Source organism: Corvus moneduloides, chromosome 1, assembly GCF_009650955.1.
Source record: "Corvus moneduloides isolate bCorMon1 chromosome 1, bCorMon1.pri, whole genome shotgun sequence".
Lineage (NCBI taxonomy): Eukaryota > Metazoa > Chordata > Aves > Passeriformes > Corvidae > Corvus > Corvus moneduloides.
The window spans coordinates 161,148,622-161,166,381 of NC_045476.1; the positions used below are offsets into that span (position 1 = coordinate 161,148,622).

Sequence of the window (17,760 nt, forward strand, 5' to 3'; positions counted from 1 at the left end):
GAAACCGATCGCGGCCCAGGAGGGCAGGAGAAGCTTCGGGTCGGGTTCGCCTTGCCCATTGATGGCACAGGTGCGCGAAGGAGGCAGGAAAGAAGTGGAGGGACTTCTTCGTGAGGGGAGAGGGTTTATTGGAGAGAAAAATCCACAGAGAAAGCCAAAGAAACATGGCTTGCAGGGGGTCTTGTACCCCCACCATATGGGCATGGAAAACACACCCATATAACCAATGGAACATCAGCCAGGGGGTGTTACCAAGGTGGGGAGAAGGAATTACAGCAAATGGGAGAAGGGGTAGGCGGGGAGGAGTAACAAGGGCCCATTAACAACCGAAGAACATAGAACTCTCTGGAAAGACAACCTAATATGAGAAATAAGGGGAGGGGAGGGCTGCAGCCAATGGTAAGGCACGGATTTATATATTTTTCACAGCCTTTTGAATGCTCAAGGCTTTTGGGCTGTGGAAGCATCAAACCAATGGACCTTTTGGGCCACTTGATCCGGCTGGCCCTGGGGTTGGTCATGGTTCACCGCAACATTGGAACACAGCAGTTTAAGCAGTCTGATTTTGCATTTTGCTGTCAGAGTGTCACTATGTCACTGATGTGGGCATGTGTGCCACACTCATCCCTTCCAACAGGGGTTATACAACAGCAAGGTTGTATCTTTTCAGGAGACCAGAGCTGCTGGCTCAGCACGGATCTCCATTCATCCACAGCCAGTGTGCCAGGATGATGCAAAAAATTCAGGAGTGACAGCCAGTGACACTAGTCAATCCTACAACACTTTTAGCACTCTGTTTCAACTAAAACTGAATGAATTAGGAGCCCTCATAACAGACATGTGACACGTGAGCCACAAATGCCAGCCTCTGGACTCGTCTGGAATCTGCATGTTCAGAAGGCAAAATGTTCCCCAGGCTCTCAGCACAGCCGAGCACAGACAATGCATTCCCCGGGTGGCAATGCCTGATTTTCCACCTTGTCACAGGTTGCAGCAGGACCTGCTACTTACAGGGGGTCCAGCCAGGCCGATTCCTGGCACTCCTCTGTCTCCTGGCTGTCCAGGGAGGCCAGGAGCTCCCCTCTCACCCTGAAATGAAGGAAGGAGATAAAGGCTTTTTAGATTGTTTATCTGGGGAAGACAGGATTAGGGAAGTTTTATTGCATCTTACTGTTCTCCTTTCCTTTACCAACATAGGCCTACTCACAGAAGTGTATGAAGTTATTTTGGTAAAAAATAAGTCAACACTTTTACCACTCTCTCTTTAGCACTGTACTAGAAAAGGAAAGGCTTCCCTTCTAAAAAACAGAATTTTCAAAGTAAAGCCTGAATAGCACAGAAGACAGCTTGACACTGTTCAATGTACACTGCAAACAGAGGGCTAAGAAAGAATTCAGCTGTAATACTTTAATTTAACATCTGTTTTCTAGTTATAGGGAAAAATCAATAAGATTTTTATGCATTGCATTGCAGTTGTAAGATTTGGTCTCACATTGGCAGTAGATTTATAATGATGAATCTTATTTATGCTATTTATTATGACATTATTTCTAGCTATATAGAAGTGTGATAGAAAAATTGTTACCTGTGGATCCTGCCCACTCAAATTTAAATCTGCAATAACTCCTATTTTTCCCCTTTCTTGCTTTCTTCTTAAGCTAATCTTATACTACAAAGAAATAATACTGCATGGCCAGTGAGAAAAAACACATTCTGATTAGTTCAAACACTCCACACATCCCTTATCTGTTACTTTATTCAAAAAGACAATTTCAATACAAGAATTTCAATAGTATTTTCCCACACACAATTAAGACTTTTACCATCTTCTGTTGATATTGAATAGAATACTTAATGAGATTTCTTTTCTGACTTTTATATTAATTCTCAGTCTATTAGTGTGTGTCTGTGTGGGTGTAGGTCTGTGTTCTGAACTGTCAAAGATACATAGAGAAGACTACAATGCATTTGTACAAAATGCATCAAAAAAAAATCATAGCAGTTTGGTTATTTCAAAAATATGAGAGGTAGATGGATTGAGTCTCATACTGCTATAATCCTGCTTCTATCATTTACAGAAACTGTTTCAACATCTGATTCTTATTCCAGTCCAGATCAGAACAGGGTCATTTTGAAGAGGAGAATTTCTGAAATGCCTGATTGAGGGTTCAAGCACAATCCAGATCCTCCCAGAATCAAAGATTTTTGCGGTTTTATTCCTTTCTTTTCTGTGTGCTTATAAGGGAATAAACATTAGCTTCAGCAGAAGTAGTTAGTGTCATCAACCTCTTCAACTAGGTAGTCTTTGCCTCAATACAGGAGGGGAAACCAGGACTACCTGGTTCCACTGTAAAATAATTTTCATCCTCCTTGGAGAGAGGTGAAGGGAATGAGTGCTAGGGAAAGGTTCTCCTTGAGGGCTGACAGGTGGTCCTGAGAGCAGATCATCCCTGAGCCGTGAAGTGTCTCCCTGGTTGTGTGGATTAAAGGGTCCCAGTCCCAGTTTCCCTGAAGAATTGTGCACTTAGACCTCCATCTATGTTGAATTATTATAGTGCTGGAAGGAATTTTAAATGTGGAAAATTAACACAGCTAATTCATATCTGAGTATTTACATCCACAGAGATACTGGCATAATTAAAAAAGGAACCTCCTAGAAGACTAGAAGTGCATTTTTGAGTCACAGCTCCACAAACTCTCTTTTCCAGTGGAAAACAGACCATGTTTGCACCATGTTCTTTTCTCCAGTTCAAGCAATTAAGAGGAGCAATCCACAATGAAGCCCATGCTCACCTTATGTCCAAAGGGTCCTGGCAAGCCTGGTGGTCCTCTTTCCCCCTAAAGTGACAGAAGAAAAACAAGAAAACAGTCACCATCCAGCCAAACAGAGCCCAGACTTTGCTACAGTCAAGGCAGAAATTATCCCACCACCGCCCTCCTGAGCTGACACCATCCTGGCAATATTTTATTGATAACATGCAACCAAATTAAACAATCTGCTAATTGGGCAAGAATTAAATGCTTTAAGGGAACTTCCATCAACCTAATAATTTTTGTACTAGTCACAGGGACAATGGCTGCTCCTTGTGGAGGTCTCTGTTTTCAATGTAAATTTCAGAAATACAGCTTCAATTCTGACATTTTTTTTTATGCAGAGATGGGATCAGGAGCATTTTGTACAGGCAGGCCTTTCATGGATTCAGGTAAATCCACACTCTCCTGCAGAAGTCATGCTTGTCTGTCTCATATTGAACAAGCCAAGCACAAAGCCTGCCAGCAGTACTTACCCTTTCTCCATCTTTACCCTTCCCAGGCAAACCTGGCTCTCCAGCACGCCCTGGCTCACCAGGTGGCCCAGGTAAACCCACTTTTCCTTCTTTTCCGGGATCACCCTATAGAAAACAATCCATCAGAATTCATTAGAATACTATAGACTATCCCCATCTTGGATCTTTCACTAGGACTGAAAGACATGGATTTTTTCCTACCTTTCTCATCTGGATTTCTTTTGGTATCATAGGAAACCCTCTTTTATGGGATGTCTTTTCCTTCAGTAAACTCAAGGCACTTGTAATTTCCATTAAGGAAAGTAAAAGGAGACTTCAGAATGTTTTTGGAACCAGCTAAATGTGGCAGTGTGCTCTCCCCATGGAGCACACCCCAACCTGATCTTGTCAAAATTGGTTATCCCTGCTGTGATGCTGAGAAATGCTGGAACGTGCCCTGATCCCAGTGTGATCTTTGCTTCCTGTGATCCTGCCCAACTGACACCTGCCAGCAGCAGTAGTAGTGAATGCATCTGGTTGTGATGGCTGCATCTGATTCACAGTGGGTTCAGGGGAGGCAGGTAACAAACCTACAGGCAAGGGCTGGCTTGGGCAATGTGCCCACCTAACCACAGTTAATGTTTTCACAAATTTGGGAGAAATGAACATTTGTAGTCAGTATGAAAATATGAGACAACCATCTTACCCCATAAACAGTGGACAGCCCAGGGCCTGCAGTGGGCTGCATGGCCAGATCTCCCCTTGGCATGGATGCCTCTCAAGGTTACCCCTCAAATTACCACCTTATCACATCAGATACTCAGCAAACAGAATGGGAATAAGTGAATTGAAACTTTATATAACTTAGCTAAGTTATATAAAGGATTGGTTGTGCACATATAATGCTTTAGACAAAATAGCGATCACGTTTGGGACTAAGTCTGGATGAAGCCACACCTAAACTCCTCTCTGAGAAGGAGTTCAAAACACAAAGGGATCCTTTCTGAACCTCATGACTCAATGGAAGGATCTCCCTGACGGTTTTGTCTGACCCTGTCCTCAATGCAGTAAATAATCAAGTGTACCTTGCATTGAATCTTGTTAAACCATTGTGGCATTTACCATTGAACTTTGTTAACTTGGTGTCTTATATCAATGAAATATACTGTTGCTTCCTTCTTGTGAGTGAAGTGCATCACTCTTTCTGCAACACTGAATGAGAGAGCCCTTGGTCCTCACAGGACCCTGAGGTAGAACTCAGTAATTTGGAAGAAGATTTTAATGAAGGAGCTAGGATTTTTAAGCCTTTTAAGCCCCAAATACATGGATACAGGGGGCCATGTTTCTGATTAATCATTCCTACTCCAGCAAGCAAAGATCAGGACTCCAGCATGCTAAGCACTCTGGGGTACATGAATCCAAATCCCAACCCCCTGGCCTTAGAAAGCTCATGAAACGGGACAGAAAGCCAATTTTTCTTCCAGCTTTGGATTTACAGAGATGAATAGGAGTTTCTTAAGACACCAAATGTCCACTCTTGTCTGGTAATGCGGACAGCAGAAGACCATAATTGTGTAGCAGTGATTTCACTATATCCAGTCATATCTCAGTGGTTTATTAGGTAAATTATAAAGTTGCAACTGGGTGAAAACCTGACAGCACATGTAATAGAGGAATTCAGACAAGATGATGTTATGAACCCATGTGTCTTTACCATCCATGAACCTTTGAAATAATTTCCCAGATCAGACTGCATCTTTTCCTATTACCTAAAATACTTAAAAAAAAAAAAAAAAAAAAAAGAAACAAATCCATCAAAGAATCAACTCACCTTTTCCCCCTTTTCTCCTGCCTTTCCTGGGAGTCCAGGGCCTCCAGGCATACCCTGCAGAGAACAGAAATTTAAAGTTTAGAAGTTTTTTTGTAGGCAGTATTGGATCCTAAACAAAGGGGCAGACCTGTGGGTTCAGTACAGTTTATCTCAAGGATCAGTATCAGCTCTACATCTCCCAATACAGAAAACCTGTAATCCAGAGAACACCACAGAAGAGCTGTGTAACAGGTCCTTAAAGGAGGAATTTCTCTTTCAATATAAAAAAAGAGCTGAACAGAAAAAGCAGAAACTGAGCTAGTACCAGATTTGTGCATGCTACCAGTAACTATTTTTTTCATTTTTTTGAAATCCTCAGCAGCTCCTAATATGCTACCAACAATCCCCCAATCACCACCTCTGTATCAGAGAAGCCAAAAGCCTCCCAACACTGGAAAATGTTCATTTCTTCCTCTATTTCAGTTTTCAATCCTTTTAACGTCTTGGCAGGTCTCAAAAGACTCCGTGTCAAAATATAGATGATTTAGAGCTATAAATTAAATACTGTAACTTTCTAACCCACTAAAACACATTTTAGAATGGTACTCCATTTTAAGATGTGAAATCATGTCTTGGCACCATTAAGATTGGATTGACCTCAGAATGGATGTGATAATTATTTTCCTTTCTGCACCAGTAAAAATTATTTCCAACTATATTAGCTTTTATAGGTAATATATTGGTATTACTGGTATAGAAGTTAATGGAATATGAAATTGAAAAGTTCTTCATTTTCAAGATCACCTTTCAGTTTGAAATGAAATCATCATATTAATACAATTAAACCAAATGTATCTTAACAATTAGTAGAAAGGTAATTTAGGTTTTCTTAGATTGCCCAGGTAGTAAACTCTGGTTCTAAGAGTGCTGTGTTCTAAACCACTGTGCCTGAATACATCATATCCTGAGGTCTAAATGCTGGTTGTGGTGGCCGATTGACCTGTGGTACAAGAGACAGAGAGAGCTCTTGGTAAGACAGTCTGTGGTGCCAAAGGCTTAGCGGTTATGGTGAGGGAAAGAAGCCTCTCCCAGGATGCTGTGTTTGGTTATGGTAATGTACCCCAGTTCAGCTTCCCTGGTTGGCTCCTGGTGTTAGCCACACCCCTGTACTTAAACCTGAGCTGTCACATGCTCGGGGTCATTTGCCTCTAGAACCCTTCACAAGTTGTAGCAATAAACTGCTTTCTGTGGAACTCTATGCAAGGACCCTTCTCAACTCCTTGCCGTCGGCTTAATATTACTGAAGCCATCTCTGCTTCTGTGTGCTCAGGCATGTGAGCCACAGAGCCGGCAGGGAACCCAGTAATACTGGTTTTCACCTACTCCAGTCTAAGCCCAGAGAAACCCCAGGAATTAGAAAGAAAATTACCCTAGTGGAGCTGGGAGTAGAGTTAGTCCAAAGATGTTTTTACCAAATATGAAGTGTTTTATCATGCACAACTTAATAGTGGTGATGAACCCCCCAGTGAGGGGGACACTGCATTGATTTCAAGGCTCTTTAGGCTCAAATGCCTACATGCTTTCATAATAAAAGTGGCAGTTTACCACACTATTTTTGTATCAAGAAGTCATGTTTACAAAAGGAGAGGACAAATGAAAACAAGGCAAAGAAAACAAAACTAAAGAGACAGTAAACATGGAATTTTTTCTTTTGAAGAGTTGGCAGCAAAAATTGCTTTTGACAATTTGGTGAGGAATGAAGCAGCTCTGTTCTTCCCCTTGATAAAATGAGTATGTTAAGGTATTTCATGGATACACCATTCCCAGGTGCCTCCAGATCTTTCAATTCAGCCATAAGAAACAAGTGTAATGAAACACAGCCTTCTGAACTTCATAGTAATCCCCGTGGAAGGGAAAACTAAACACATTAAATAAAGAAATCAGGGCACAGATGGGAAAACAAATACACTGGTGCATACTTACCACATTTCCTGGCAAGCCTCTTGGACCTGGGGGCCCTGCTGGTCCACTCAAACCCTGTTTTAAGAAAATGAAGTGTGTATATGTGTGTGCATATATAAATCACAACTTGTATCACCATAGGAACAAGATGTGCCAAGTGAGATTGGATTTCATGTCAGACAAGGTGTTGTACAACAAGAAAGCAAAGAATAGCATGTTTGTTTGAAACATTTTTATGTAAAGGAAAATGAAACAATACAAAATGGGGGAAGGATCTCTCTAGGAGCATAAACCTACCTTCTATCAAAATAAATCCTAAATCTAGCTCAGATACAGGAAGAAAAGTCTGGGCCAGAAAGATCAAAAGAACAGAGGAAAGTATGTTGATTTATCATAAAAAAAAATCTAGGTCAACAAAATATGCTTTGTTGACAATTCTATCTTTCTCTGCTGTGGGGAACAAAACCTGAAAACATTCATTTGCACTAAACAGGTGAAATAGCCTAAACCATCTGGAGTGCATAGTTTTGAACTGCAGGTCTTTTTCCATTTGCAAGTCAAAGCTCTATAGCATGAAAAAGCCCATGTGTGCCCCCAAAATTCATGGGAGACATTAGAGGACATATATTTGGAGATTTATGTCCCCATATAGATGTGTGTTTGGGGTTACCAGGCTATATTTAGATGTTTCATAGAATCATAGATTTCAGTTGGAAGGGACTTAAATATCATCTGGTTCCAAACTGTCTGTCATAAACAGGGACAGGTTCCAATAGACCAGCTTGCTCTGGGCAACCTGTGCCAGTGCTTCACCCCCTTCACAGGAAATAATTTCTTCTTCATATTAATCTAAACCTACTTTCAGTTTGAAGCCATTCCCCCTTGTCCTATCACTCCATGCCCTTTACAATATCCCTCCCCAGCTCTCTTGTAGTTCCTTTTTTAGGCACTGGAAGGGGCTCTAAGATCTCCCTGGAGCCTTCTCTTCTCCAGGCTGAACAATCCCAACCCTCTCAGCCTTAGCTCATAGCATAGGCTTAAAGGTTTCCTCATTTCTGTGTTATTTACAGTCACTGGTCTTTGAGGTGATAGAAACAATTGGAGCAGCAGCAGTCTGTGAAAGGATGTCAAAAAATGAGAATGTGCCTGCAAATACCTGCATTTCCATATCATTAACATCCTCTGAGCCACCAAGTTATACAAAGAAATAAAATCAAGGAATGGGTTTTGGTGGAAGTGGGATGGTTTTTACTTTCTTTTTTTTTTTTTTTTTTTTTCCCATAATACTAAGGAGTGCTTCAACCAAGAGGGAAAGACACCTGAAAACAGGCAGTTCAGGGTTTAGGGTCAAAGCACTCCTCAGGAACAATGTCTAAGCACAAGCCCAAGAAGGAAAACCATGAATGCAAAGGCGGAAGAAGAAATTTCAGTGGTTTAGGATGCATCATTTGGATTTCCTATTTCCTCCTTCTCCTAATTGCAGTCATCCCCTGTCTCAATCATTATTTCAATCAGTTCTTCAGCGTTTTTTCCTTCTTTGCTTGCAAAGAAAGTCTGTGGCCTTTTATTCAGCCGCAAAGGGCTTATATGCTCTCACAATAATAAAATTGGACTGGAATCCTTTGTGTTCCTAAGCACACAGCCTGACAAGAGGAGCACTCCCTACAACAAATGCCTCAAAAAGAGGTGTGGGATGAGTCTTCTGGATGAGCCACTATTAAAAAAAAAATAGCAGAATTGACAGTGAAGCCTAAAGGTAACCATGATCAAAAAACAATTCCTCCTGCTGCTGAGCAGTGAGCTCTCTGCTCCAGCTGGCTGCCGGAGCTGGGCTGACATTGCAGTGCAGTCACACTCACCCAGAAAAGGGTGTTTTGTTAGGCAGGGAGAGATCTGAGCAGGAAAGATGCACAATCTTGAGCTGGGATGAATGGATTGATGAGCTAGCTGAATGGGGCATTGATCTGTTTGGTGCAGATGGTCCTGTTTGCCCACAAGCAGCCACTCTTCCAGCTGTGGATTGGATTAGGATGTGTCCTGTGCCCAAGGAGCCTGGGACTGCAGATCCACAAGATGTTGCTGTCAGTGTCCTTTCAAGTGTGTTACTGTCAGGGAAAAATGCTGCAAGGGAAGCAGTTACTTACAGTCTCTCCAGGAGCTCCAGCCTCTCCTTGGGCTCCCTTCTCCCCCTTTGCACCCTGTGCAGAAAGGAGAGATACCAGCTGATTAGACATGGGAGGAGACCTCTTGCCAGACAAAAAATCTTCAAGATGCCTGAATGTGTACTAGGCAATGGTTTTTGTTAACCAGTCCACAGAGGAGTTAATGGCTGAGGAAGTAGCTCCCGGTTCTCTATGCACCAAGAAAAGGAACTATCAAAATAAAACCCTGGGACTTAAGAAGAATTTCTAATGACTGATCAGCTCAGAAGCTGTTTCTCAGCACAGGATGCTGAAACTTGCAGGTATTCATCTGGGTGTGCCTCCTTCGTATCCTCAGGCCTACCAACTACTTCATTTCCAGCTGAACTTTGATGGTCTTCCTTCACAGAGGAAGATTTGCCTACAGTTCTGAACTTTTTTCCAAGACCTGTGGTTTGGTAGCAGCACAAGAAGCCCTCTTGAAGGACCACAAAGTTGGAAGAAGTCCCTCAGACAATACTGACCATGATACAAAGATACTGTATTTCTGAGCTGATTTCCTTTCTGTTGTCCTGATGTGGAGCAGACGTAGATATCTCTACAGAAGTCCCTGAACTTACAACAGTGAGAAAAAAGAAATGGGTGCTGGTACGTAAGGGAAGAATTATTTACAGTGATATAGACCTTGAGGGCACTCCACTCTAGTCATGTCAAAGACTGTCTTCAAAGGCCCTCTTACCTGTAGTCCTGCAGGTCCTGGCACACCTTGTTCACCTGGGACCCCAGGTAATCCCTGCAAAACAGAGGGAGAGGTAAAGGAGCTCCTTCCACTGAGAGAAGGAAGTGTGGTTTTTACAGAGGCTGCCACTGCACAGGGCTCTGTCTCTTTTGGGAGCCCCATCCAGAACAGGAGGGTCCAGAATACAAATGCAGTACCCAAATGCACAATTTAGCTGGGCCACATCACTTCAAAATCCCTTTATAAATCCTGCACATAAATTACTGTCAGCCAAGCTCTGCCTAGCAAATCCCATAGTCCTCTTTTCAGCTACTGAGGCCCAGAACTATAGATTAGGTGCTTAAACTCCTGTAGTCATGTAGCTTCCTCTACAGGCAGTACAAAGACAAGCACCACTGTGGCTATTTCTGATGAGTGAAGCATCCCAGCTATGGAATGAGCATGTACAACCCTCTCCCTCCAAAACTGACCTCTCTCATGTCCTCTCCTTGCTAAAGTTCAAAGCCAATTGAAGAAACACTTGGCTGTACTTACAGGTTCTCCACTCATTCCTTGATCTCCTTTGTCCCCTTTTGGTCCAGGTTCACCCTGATATAAAACAATAAAACAGAGAAATAAAAGCTATTTCCAGGGCTGGAACTCACACTAGTCCTGCTTAGTAAAGGGCTCTTACAACCAGTTATCCATTTCTGACACAAAGTAGCTTCTCCAAAGGACTTTGAGGTCAATGAATCAAAACTGATATCCCACACTGAAACAGGGAGATCACTGTCTAGACTTCTTGGTCTGTTCCAATACTAACTGAAAAAATACTCAGTTTAAAGGGAGAACATTTTGCCCTCATGGAGAAGAGTAGCTAAAGAATGTACCCAAAATTTGATCAATTAATCTCTAACATTTTAAAAAACCACATGATGTGATCAATAGCAAAAGCACCAGTGCCACTGCACTACCTCTCTGTAGGACCCCAGCCCTAATGTCATCCTACAGTGATCCCACATAAAGACAGCTCCCTATTCCACCTACAAAAGAGAAGTGTTCAGTGCTCATCTGGAGCATTTCCAGAGGTGTGCACTACGCAGCTATTCCTGAGCTCTAGTTCTATTAACATCTCCATACATTCATGCAGCTTCCTCTCCCTCCTGCAATGTCAGTACCTTTTTTCATGCACCACCATCACTGCCTAATAGGATTAATTTATTCCTGTTCTTCCTCCTTACAGTAAATTGAATATGCATTCAGACAGAAGTTCATCAGCTTTGTCCTGTGGTCTAGAGCAATAATCAATAAATCCATATTTCTGCTTTTTATAAATTGAAAAGGAAAGCACACAATTATGGAACTAGCTGGAATAAACCAGGCACTACATGAATACTCACATTTGTATATTGTTATGAACATATGTATTCAGGCAACAGCAATCATTACTTATTCATTATTTATGATACCAAGTGTTTCAATTATGCAATCAAGGAAGAGTAAGAACATCAGTGATTTAAGCTACACACACAAGCAAGGCATAGTGATCAGCCAAAATGCAGAGCCAGATAAATCAGCTTGAATTTTATTTACGTCAGCTATTTGCCAATCATTTCTGCATCACCTGGGAATTCACAGCCCATTTTCAAATGATTCTCTAACAGACAAAATAAATGTAGCTGCATAAATATTACTTATGCTTGTGTTTATTATGCATTATGAATAAATATTATCATCGGTGATAAATAATGGGAGGAATTTTACTCTTCAAGTAGCATCCCATTAGATCGACTTTTAACCAGGCAGTCCCTGATGCCATCTAGTGTCCTTCAGAAAGACCTCAGGATCACCTAAAGTAGCTTGAGCAAAGAGTCTAAAGCTGCAAATCTGTATGTTTGTGTGTGGAAGCTGTTTTGTATAATGACATTTCAAGTTCTAAAACTCTTTTGAGAGAGCACAACGACAAGGCACAGACATAGGTCAGTACATTTGTAGGCAGGGATGGTGCTACTGAGTGGAAATAAGGATGTATATTACCAGGGAAAACAAAACTGCAAAGGGAAGAAGTAACAACAGGTAAAGAGGGGACGTTTTTAATATTCTCCTTTGTCCCACTTTTTCCTTAATACTTGACTTGCACAGTAGTGCAAAATCTAACAGCCACAGACATGGGCAAAGGAAGCATTTCTTCACAGATTCATACAATGGTTTGGAGAGGAAGGGACCTTAAAATCATCTATTTCCAACCTCTCTGCCATTGGAAAGGATGCCACCCACTCAATCAAGTTGCTCAAAGCCCCATCCAAACCTGGCCTTGAACACTTCCAGACATGGGGCACCCGCAGCTTCTCTGGGCAACCTGTTCAGTGTCTCAGCACCCTCACAGTAAAGAACTACTTCCAAACACCTAATCTAAACCTGCCCTCTGACTGTTTAAAGCCTCTTTGTGGCCTCCTCTGGATTTGCTCCAAGAGGTCCAAGATGTCCTTGTTTTGGGGGCTCCAGAGCTGGATGCAGCATTCCAGGAGGAGTCTCACCGGAGCAGAGGGGTATAATCACCTCCCTCGACCTGCTGGCCATTGCTGCAGCCCAGGACACAACTGGCTTGTGTTAACCCAACCCTCCAGCCAATCTGCCTGCAAGTCCTTTCAAGTTTGCCAAATTCATATCTCTCTGCTGAGGCTGTTAACACTGCCTGCTAGGGCTGCCCACTGGCAGCTGCTCTTAATCCACTGCCACCCACTTCTTACCTACAGCTCAGTGCACAGAAATGACACAGTGACAGCTGACAGCTGCCACCAGCCTGGCCCAGAGGAGGACTTACAGCTTCCACGGCCTGCTCTCTGCAGTATCTTCCTGTAGTCTCAATTATGCCTCAGTAGTTCCTGTGTCACTTAAAGGAAAGCAAATGCAATGGGGGTTCAGCTGTGCCCAGCCACAGTGGGAGACAGAAGGCAAAGTGAGGAGCCACCTCTTTTTTACCGCTTTTGCCTCTTTCCAGCCATTATATCTGACTACCACTGTGGTTCTCTCACCCCATCTCCAAGAATACTTCATGATCCTAACTGACTAGCCTAAATATATATGAAGTAGCTCCCTGGTACTGTACACCACACACTCAATGGGAAGCAATGGCAAAGACTGGTTTTGGGAGAATGCTGTCTCTCCACAACTGTCAGCACCCTGCTGGTCCTGCCATCTCTGTAACACTACCCATGACACTCGCTTAAGGCTGATCACCTCTTTCTGACACTTTACTTTGAACACCTGTAAATCAAAGGTAACTATTCTTACCTCCCCTTCTCCTCCCTCACAGTGCTATGTGCAGAGCTGTGCTGTGGCAGGTGTCACCACAACCGTCTTGCACACGGAGAAATCCCAGCAAATGGAACAGCTGACACACTTCAAGCCTTTTACTTCTTACTGTCTTGCAGCTCATTTACAAGAGCAATGTACTCAAAGCAAAAGAAACAATTCCTTCTGTGACTGTAGCAATACAAAGACTACATAAGATGTCATTGTTCTGCATGTTTCCTTAGTGTACATATATATATATATATATAAAAACATAAATGTATGTGAGCAAAGGGGAAAAGCAAGCCAAAGAAATCTTGTCTCTTTTTCCAGTACTACCTCATATCCTTATTTCCTTCCTCAGCCTCTGAAGAACCAGGCATATATGTTTTCTCTCTAATGGCACTCCTACAGCCTACCTCTGGCATCCATAAAACCTCCTGATCCATAACAAACTTATCCGCAGATCATGTTATGTCATTTATTTCCCACTAGGTGCTGTAAGTGGGAACTAAATCTTCATTTTAAACTCAGTTTAAGAGGCTGGGATAGCACACAGCTCCGTCCCAGCCACGGCTAGCTTGAATGCTGATCTTACCAGCACAACTTTGGACTTCACAGCTGATGAGGATGCCCAGAACCAGACTCAATCTGAGATCTTTACTGAAAGCATTTAAATAACACAGAAAACACTAAGGGCTGTGTGTGTATCAGATACAAGAGGGGGTAAGCCAGAGGCCATATTAATTAGAGATGTTACTTACAGGAATCCTGGGGTGTGGGGTGAAGAAGGCTGGCTGGAACAGAAATCATCGTGTTAAAAACAGGATAGTCTATTTTCCTTACAGTGCAATAGTTTACATTATCTCCTGTCATTACAGATTGCACATTCCATACATCTGTAAGTAGGTTTACAAAAGAGCAACCCATTGTAACATCTGGGTGTTTGGAAAGAAGCCCACAAATATCTTACATCTCCCAGAATATTTGAAATATGAACGTAAACTCAAGACAATCCTGTGTGTCCTACCATGACACAAAAACAATCAATCTTTAAACTTCATAGCAATTTTACTGCTAGCAATCTCCTGCTTACTTTTTGACTTGGAGACACCTTCTGTATTATTAAATTTCCTGATGTCATGGTTGAGCTTGTACATGATATTTCCTGATACATGGTTGAGTTCTGCTTTGTACCATGTACATGACATCTCAACGTGGTTTTCTTAGAGAATACATAGTAACTCTGAAGGACCAAGTTTTGTAGAAAGACACAGTATATTTTCTCAAAGCTGATAAAGTTTTGAAGAAAAAAATAGTCCTTGATGACATGAAATATGTCAAAAGCATTCCCTACTTTTAACAGCTGAAATAGCGTCCTGGTTCCAGCCTAGATCAGTGGGAGGGAGCATGGCCAAGAAATTATGTTATTCAAAACCACCTTATGCCACTGCCAAGGGTGGAAGAAAGGGGTTCTCTCTCTTGCTTTGGAGAAGGGAAGGACATCCCTTTCCATTGTAGTGAGCGCAGCAGATGGAGCAGTGGGATAATGCTGGTCCTGATTGGAAGGAGTGTTTTGGGTGGCATGGCTGCAGTCAGGTCAAGCTCCACACTCTCTCTTTTGTCCACTTTTGTTATTAATATTGTTGCTGTTACTGTTCATTTTCTTATCTTATTGTTGTTTGCATAAATTGTTCTTATCTCAACCTGCAATCTTTTCCTTTTGTAGCCCAAGTTCTCCCCTCTAGCCACACACAAGTGGAAGAGGAAGGAAGTGAGTGACCAGAGGGTGGTTTTGGAGTCTTGGGGGGTCAGGGGTGCTAAATTGGGGAATAAAATTCCTAAACCACAACACAGAGAAATTATTTCTTCCTACAAACACAGGAAGCTTGAGCAGTCAGGCACATCTTCTCCATGTCCAGCCATGTTGTACTGTGTTTGTGAGCTGCCTTCTCTGCCTTTACTAACACAGATTCATCCTTGGTGTTGTGACTGGGTCATTCTTGTCTGATACATGTGGAGTCTGTCTACACAAAGCACCATGAAGGACCCTGTGGCATAGATTTAGGCCCAGTGAATGGCATGGAATAAATTTCACCACCTTCTCCATTGCTGCATGGACGTCTTTAGGCACTTATTTTCAACAACAGACCTTGATTCAAATTTTCTCCATAATCTGTGAATGTGGTAGCTTGTATCCAGCTGTGGTGAGCAGAGCTGATGAGAGGATATGTGCCATGTCTTGGAGGATCTGTGACTGGCATCAGTCCTCCAGTTGCAATGATGGTGCTTATTCCAAGCTGCTTACTCAAGTTTTCTTGGAGGGAACTCAGAAGTTTGTGTATTTACATTCAGTGGGCGCTGATTTTATCACCAGTGAACTTCATTGTAATTGTACTCAGGGTCCCCAAAGTAACATTGAATCTTCTTTTTGAAAACAATAAATATATGTATTCTTGGTCTGTTGTTGCAAAGAGGCAGAGGAAGGAACAACCTCACCAAAAAACCAAAAAAAAAAAAAAAAACCAAACAAACAAACAAAAAAAACCCCAAAACAAAAACAACCCACCCAAATACACCTTGATATTGCTTCTCTGAAACAAAACGAAATAATCTCAGAGTAAATGGGTCCTAAAGTTTCTGCAGAGAAGTAAGAAACCTTAAACTTGAAAATATTTGTTTCTGAAGAACTTATGTGGAGAAAGTGCAATGATGCCTTGAATATTGTTACAGCACCAAACAGTCTTACTTACTGTTCCAGGTAAGCCTGGTGGTCCAGGGGAACCTGTGTCACCCTGGAGAGAGGAAAAAAATGTAAATAATCACATAAAAAGATTCCCAAATAAAACTCAACATAATAATTTAGAAGATGCAGCATTACCAGATGAGATGTAACCCAACCCCCCAGCTCAGTGACACTTCTGGACAGAATTTTTGCTGTCCTTGCTTTGTTGCATGCAGGATTCTCACTCTGTTTTCTTCATCCCCCTATGATTTTATCGTTGACCTGACTTCACAGGTCAATGAATTTCTAAAGTTGTCCCATTCAGTTTAGGATATAGAGTTTAATTGGCTCTTTACAGTTGATCAGAATTCTTGATTGAAAATAATGTTTTAGCTGAACATCTTTCATTGATAAATCCCATATTTTTCATCAAATATTTAAGCTTCTAAATACATTTCTCTCCCAAATTTTGAGTTAAAACTATACTGTTGCTGGAGGATCTCCTGAGCACTGGATTACCTTCCTGTGGGCTGTGCTCCACAAACATCTGTCCCCTGACACTCGAAAGCCAAGAACTACAAACACCACTTGTTAACCTCCCAAGTACAGGACGTTCAGGTGCCTCACTCATGTCAGTGGACCACCCATGAAAGAATTCCCACCTCCACAGATGGTAAAAGTCACTGATAAACTGAGGACTGATGGAAGAACCCACATCCTGAATGCTACTGCCACTGTAATGAAGGCAGTTTTCCACTATACACCCACAAGCATCTGCAAGGTCAGTGCTTCTTCACCTCCATGTTCACAAGAGTTGAATGTAAATTTTGGTGGACATTACCTTTGTCTGCTTCTCTCACTCTCACTAAAATTAATGGTGTTGTGATGGCAGAAGCCCAGACTGTTCCTTAATTATTGTTCTATCCCCCACAGAGAGGCACAGAAACTTTTTAGATTTTAATTCCAGGCTCATTTATATCAGACAGTTATAAACTAAAGAAAATTCTCCTTGAATTAATGAATTTATCCTTAATTTCATCAGATTTCATTGCTCAATACATGATTGTCTCCATCCCACACACAGCTATTTCTGCTGCTTCTCTGTAAAGTTCAGCTAAAAGTCTTCCAAATTTTCTAATCTTCCTCAGATAGCCTCCTCTATGACTTGTCTCTGCCCTTTTATCTGTTTTCCTCTCTCATCTAAGGAAGATCACGGTCTTTTCATGACTTACCTTTTCTCCTCTTTCACCTTTCATTGCTGGGAGACCATCTCTTCCTTTTTCTCCCTAAAAGCAGGGAAAGGAAGCAAGAAATATGCACATTTTGATTTGAATGCATCAGTCTCACTAAAATATTTTACACTTTCAGTTATCTAACCTGTCTTCTAAGATGTAGAGAAAGCAATTAAAAATGTAACATTTTGAAGATGGCTTCAAAAATCCACTATATTTTCAAAACCAATGAATATCAATTGAGTTCCCAGAAAGGAATGAAACAATCCTAAAATAACTTGCTTATAGAAGATCTTAACTGCCTGATGGAATTATAAAAAACAGATTTTTTTCCCAGTTGGAAAAGAGAGGCAGCAGAACAGCAGTTAAGACCCAAAGTGGATATTTATAACAATGTTTTGTTTATATAAGAGATTTCTGAATCACCCATCCCCTGATGACTACTTCTTTATTTTGCCCAGGTAACGTGGCCTTCTGAATGTGAGATGCTTAACAAAGATGATGTGATTCTCCTCAAAGTACAGACACAAAGTCTATTTATCCTGCATCCAGAATGGAATTACCTGACATTTCTATGATTTTATTTACAGAGAAAATCACAGAATCATAGAA

General features: G+C 41.7%; 1 protein-coding gene across 1 annotated transcript in view; it reads right to left on the reverse strand.

Moving 5' to 3' along the window:
- Positions 1-17,760, reverse strand: part of COL22A1 (collagen type XXII alpha 1 chain) — a 227,599-nt gene that overhangs the window by 48,156 nt on the left and 161,683 nt on the right. The window contains exons 31-41 of the mRNA XM_032134095.1: positions 17,149-17,202; positions 15,945-15,986; positions 13,956-13,988; positions 10,453-10,506; positions 9,919-9,972; positions 9,183-9,236; positions 7,060-7,113; positions 5,098-5,151; positions 3,288-3,392; positions 2,794-2,838; positions 1,012-1,089 (exon numbers count right to left, since the gene is read on the reverse strand). Of these exons, the coding sequence (XP_031989986.1) occupies positions 1,012-1,089; positions 2,794-2,838; positions 3,288-3,392; positions 5,098-5,151; positions 7,060-7,113; positions 9,183-9,236; positions 9,919-9,972; positions 10,453-10,506; positions 13,956-13,988; positions 15,945-15,986; positions 17,149-17,202 (627 nt within the window). The remainder of the gene's footprint in view (positions 1-1,011; positions 1,090-2,793; positions 2,839-3,287; positions 3,393-5,097; positions 5,152-7,059; positions 7,114-9,182; positions 9,237-9,918; positions 9,973-10,452; positions 10,507-13,955; positions 13,989-15,944; positions 15,987-17,148; positions 17,203-17,760) is intronic.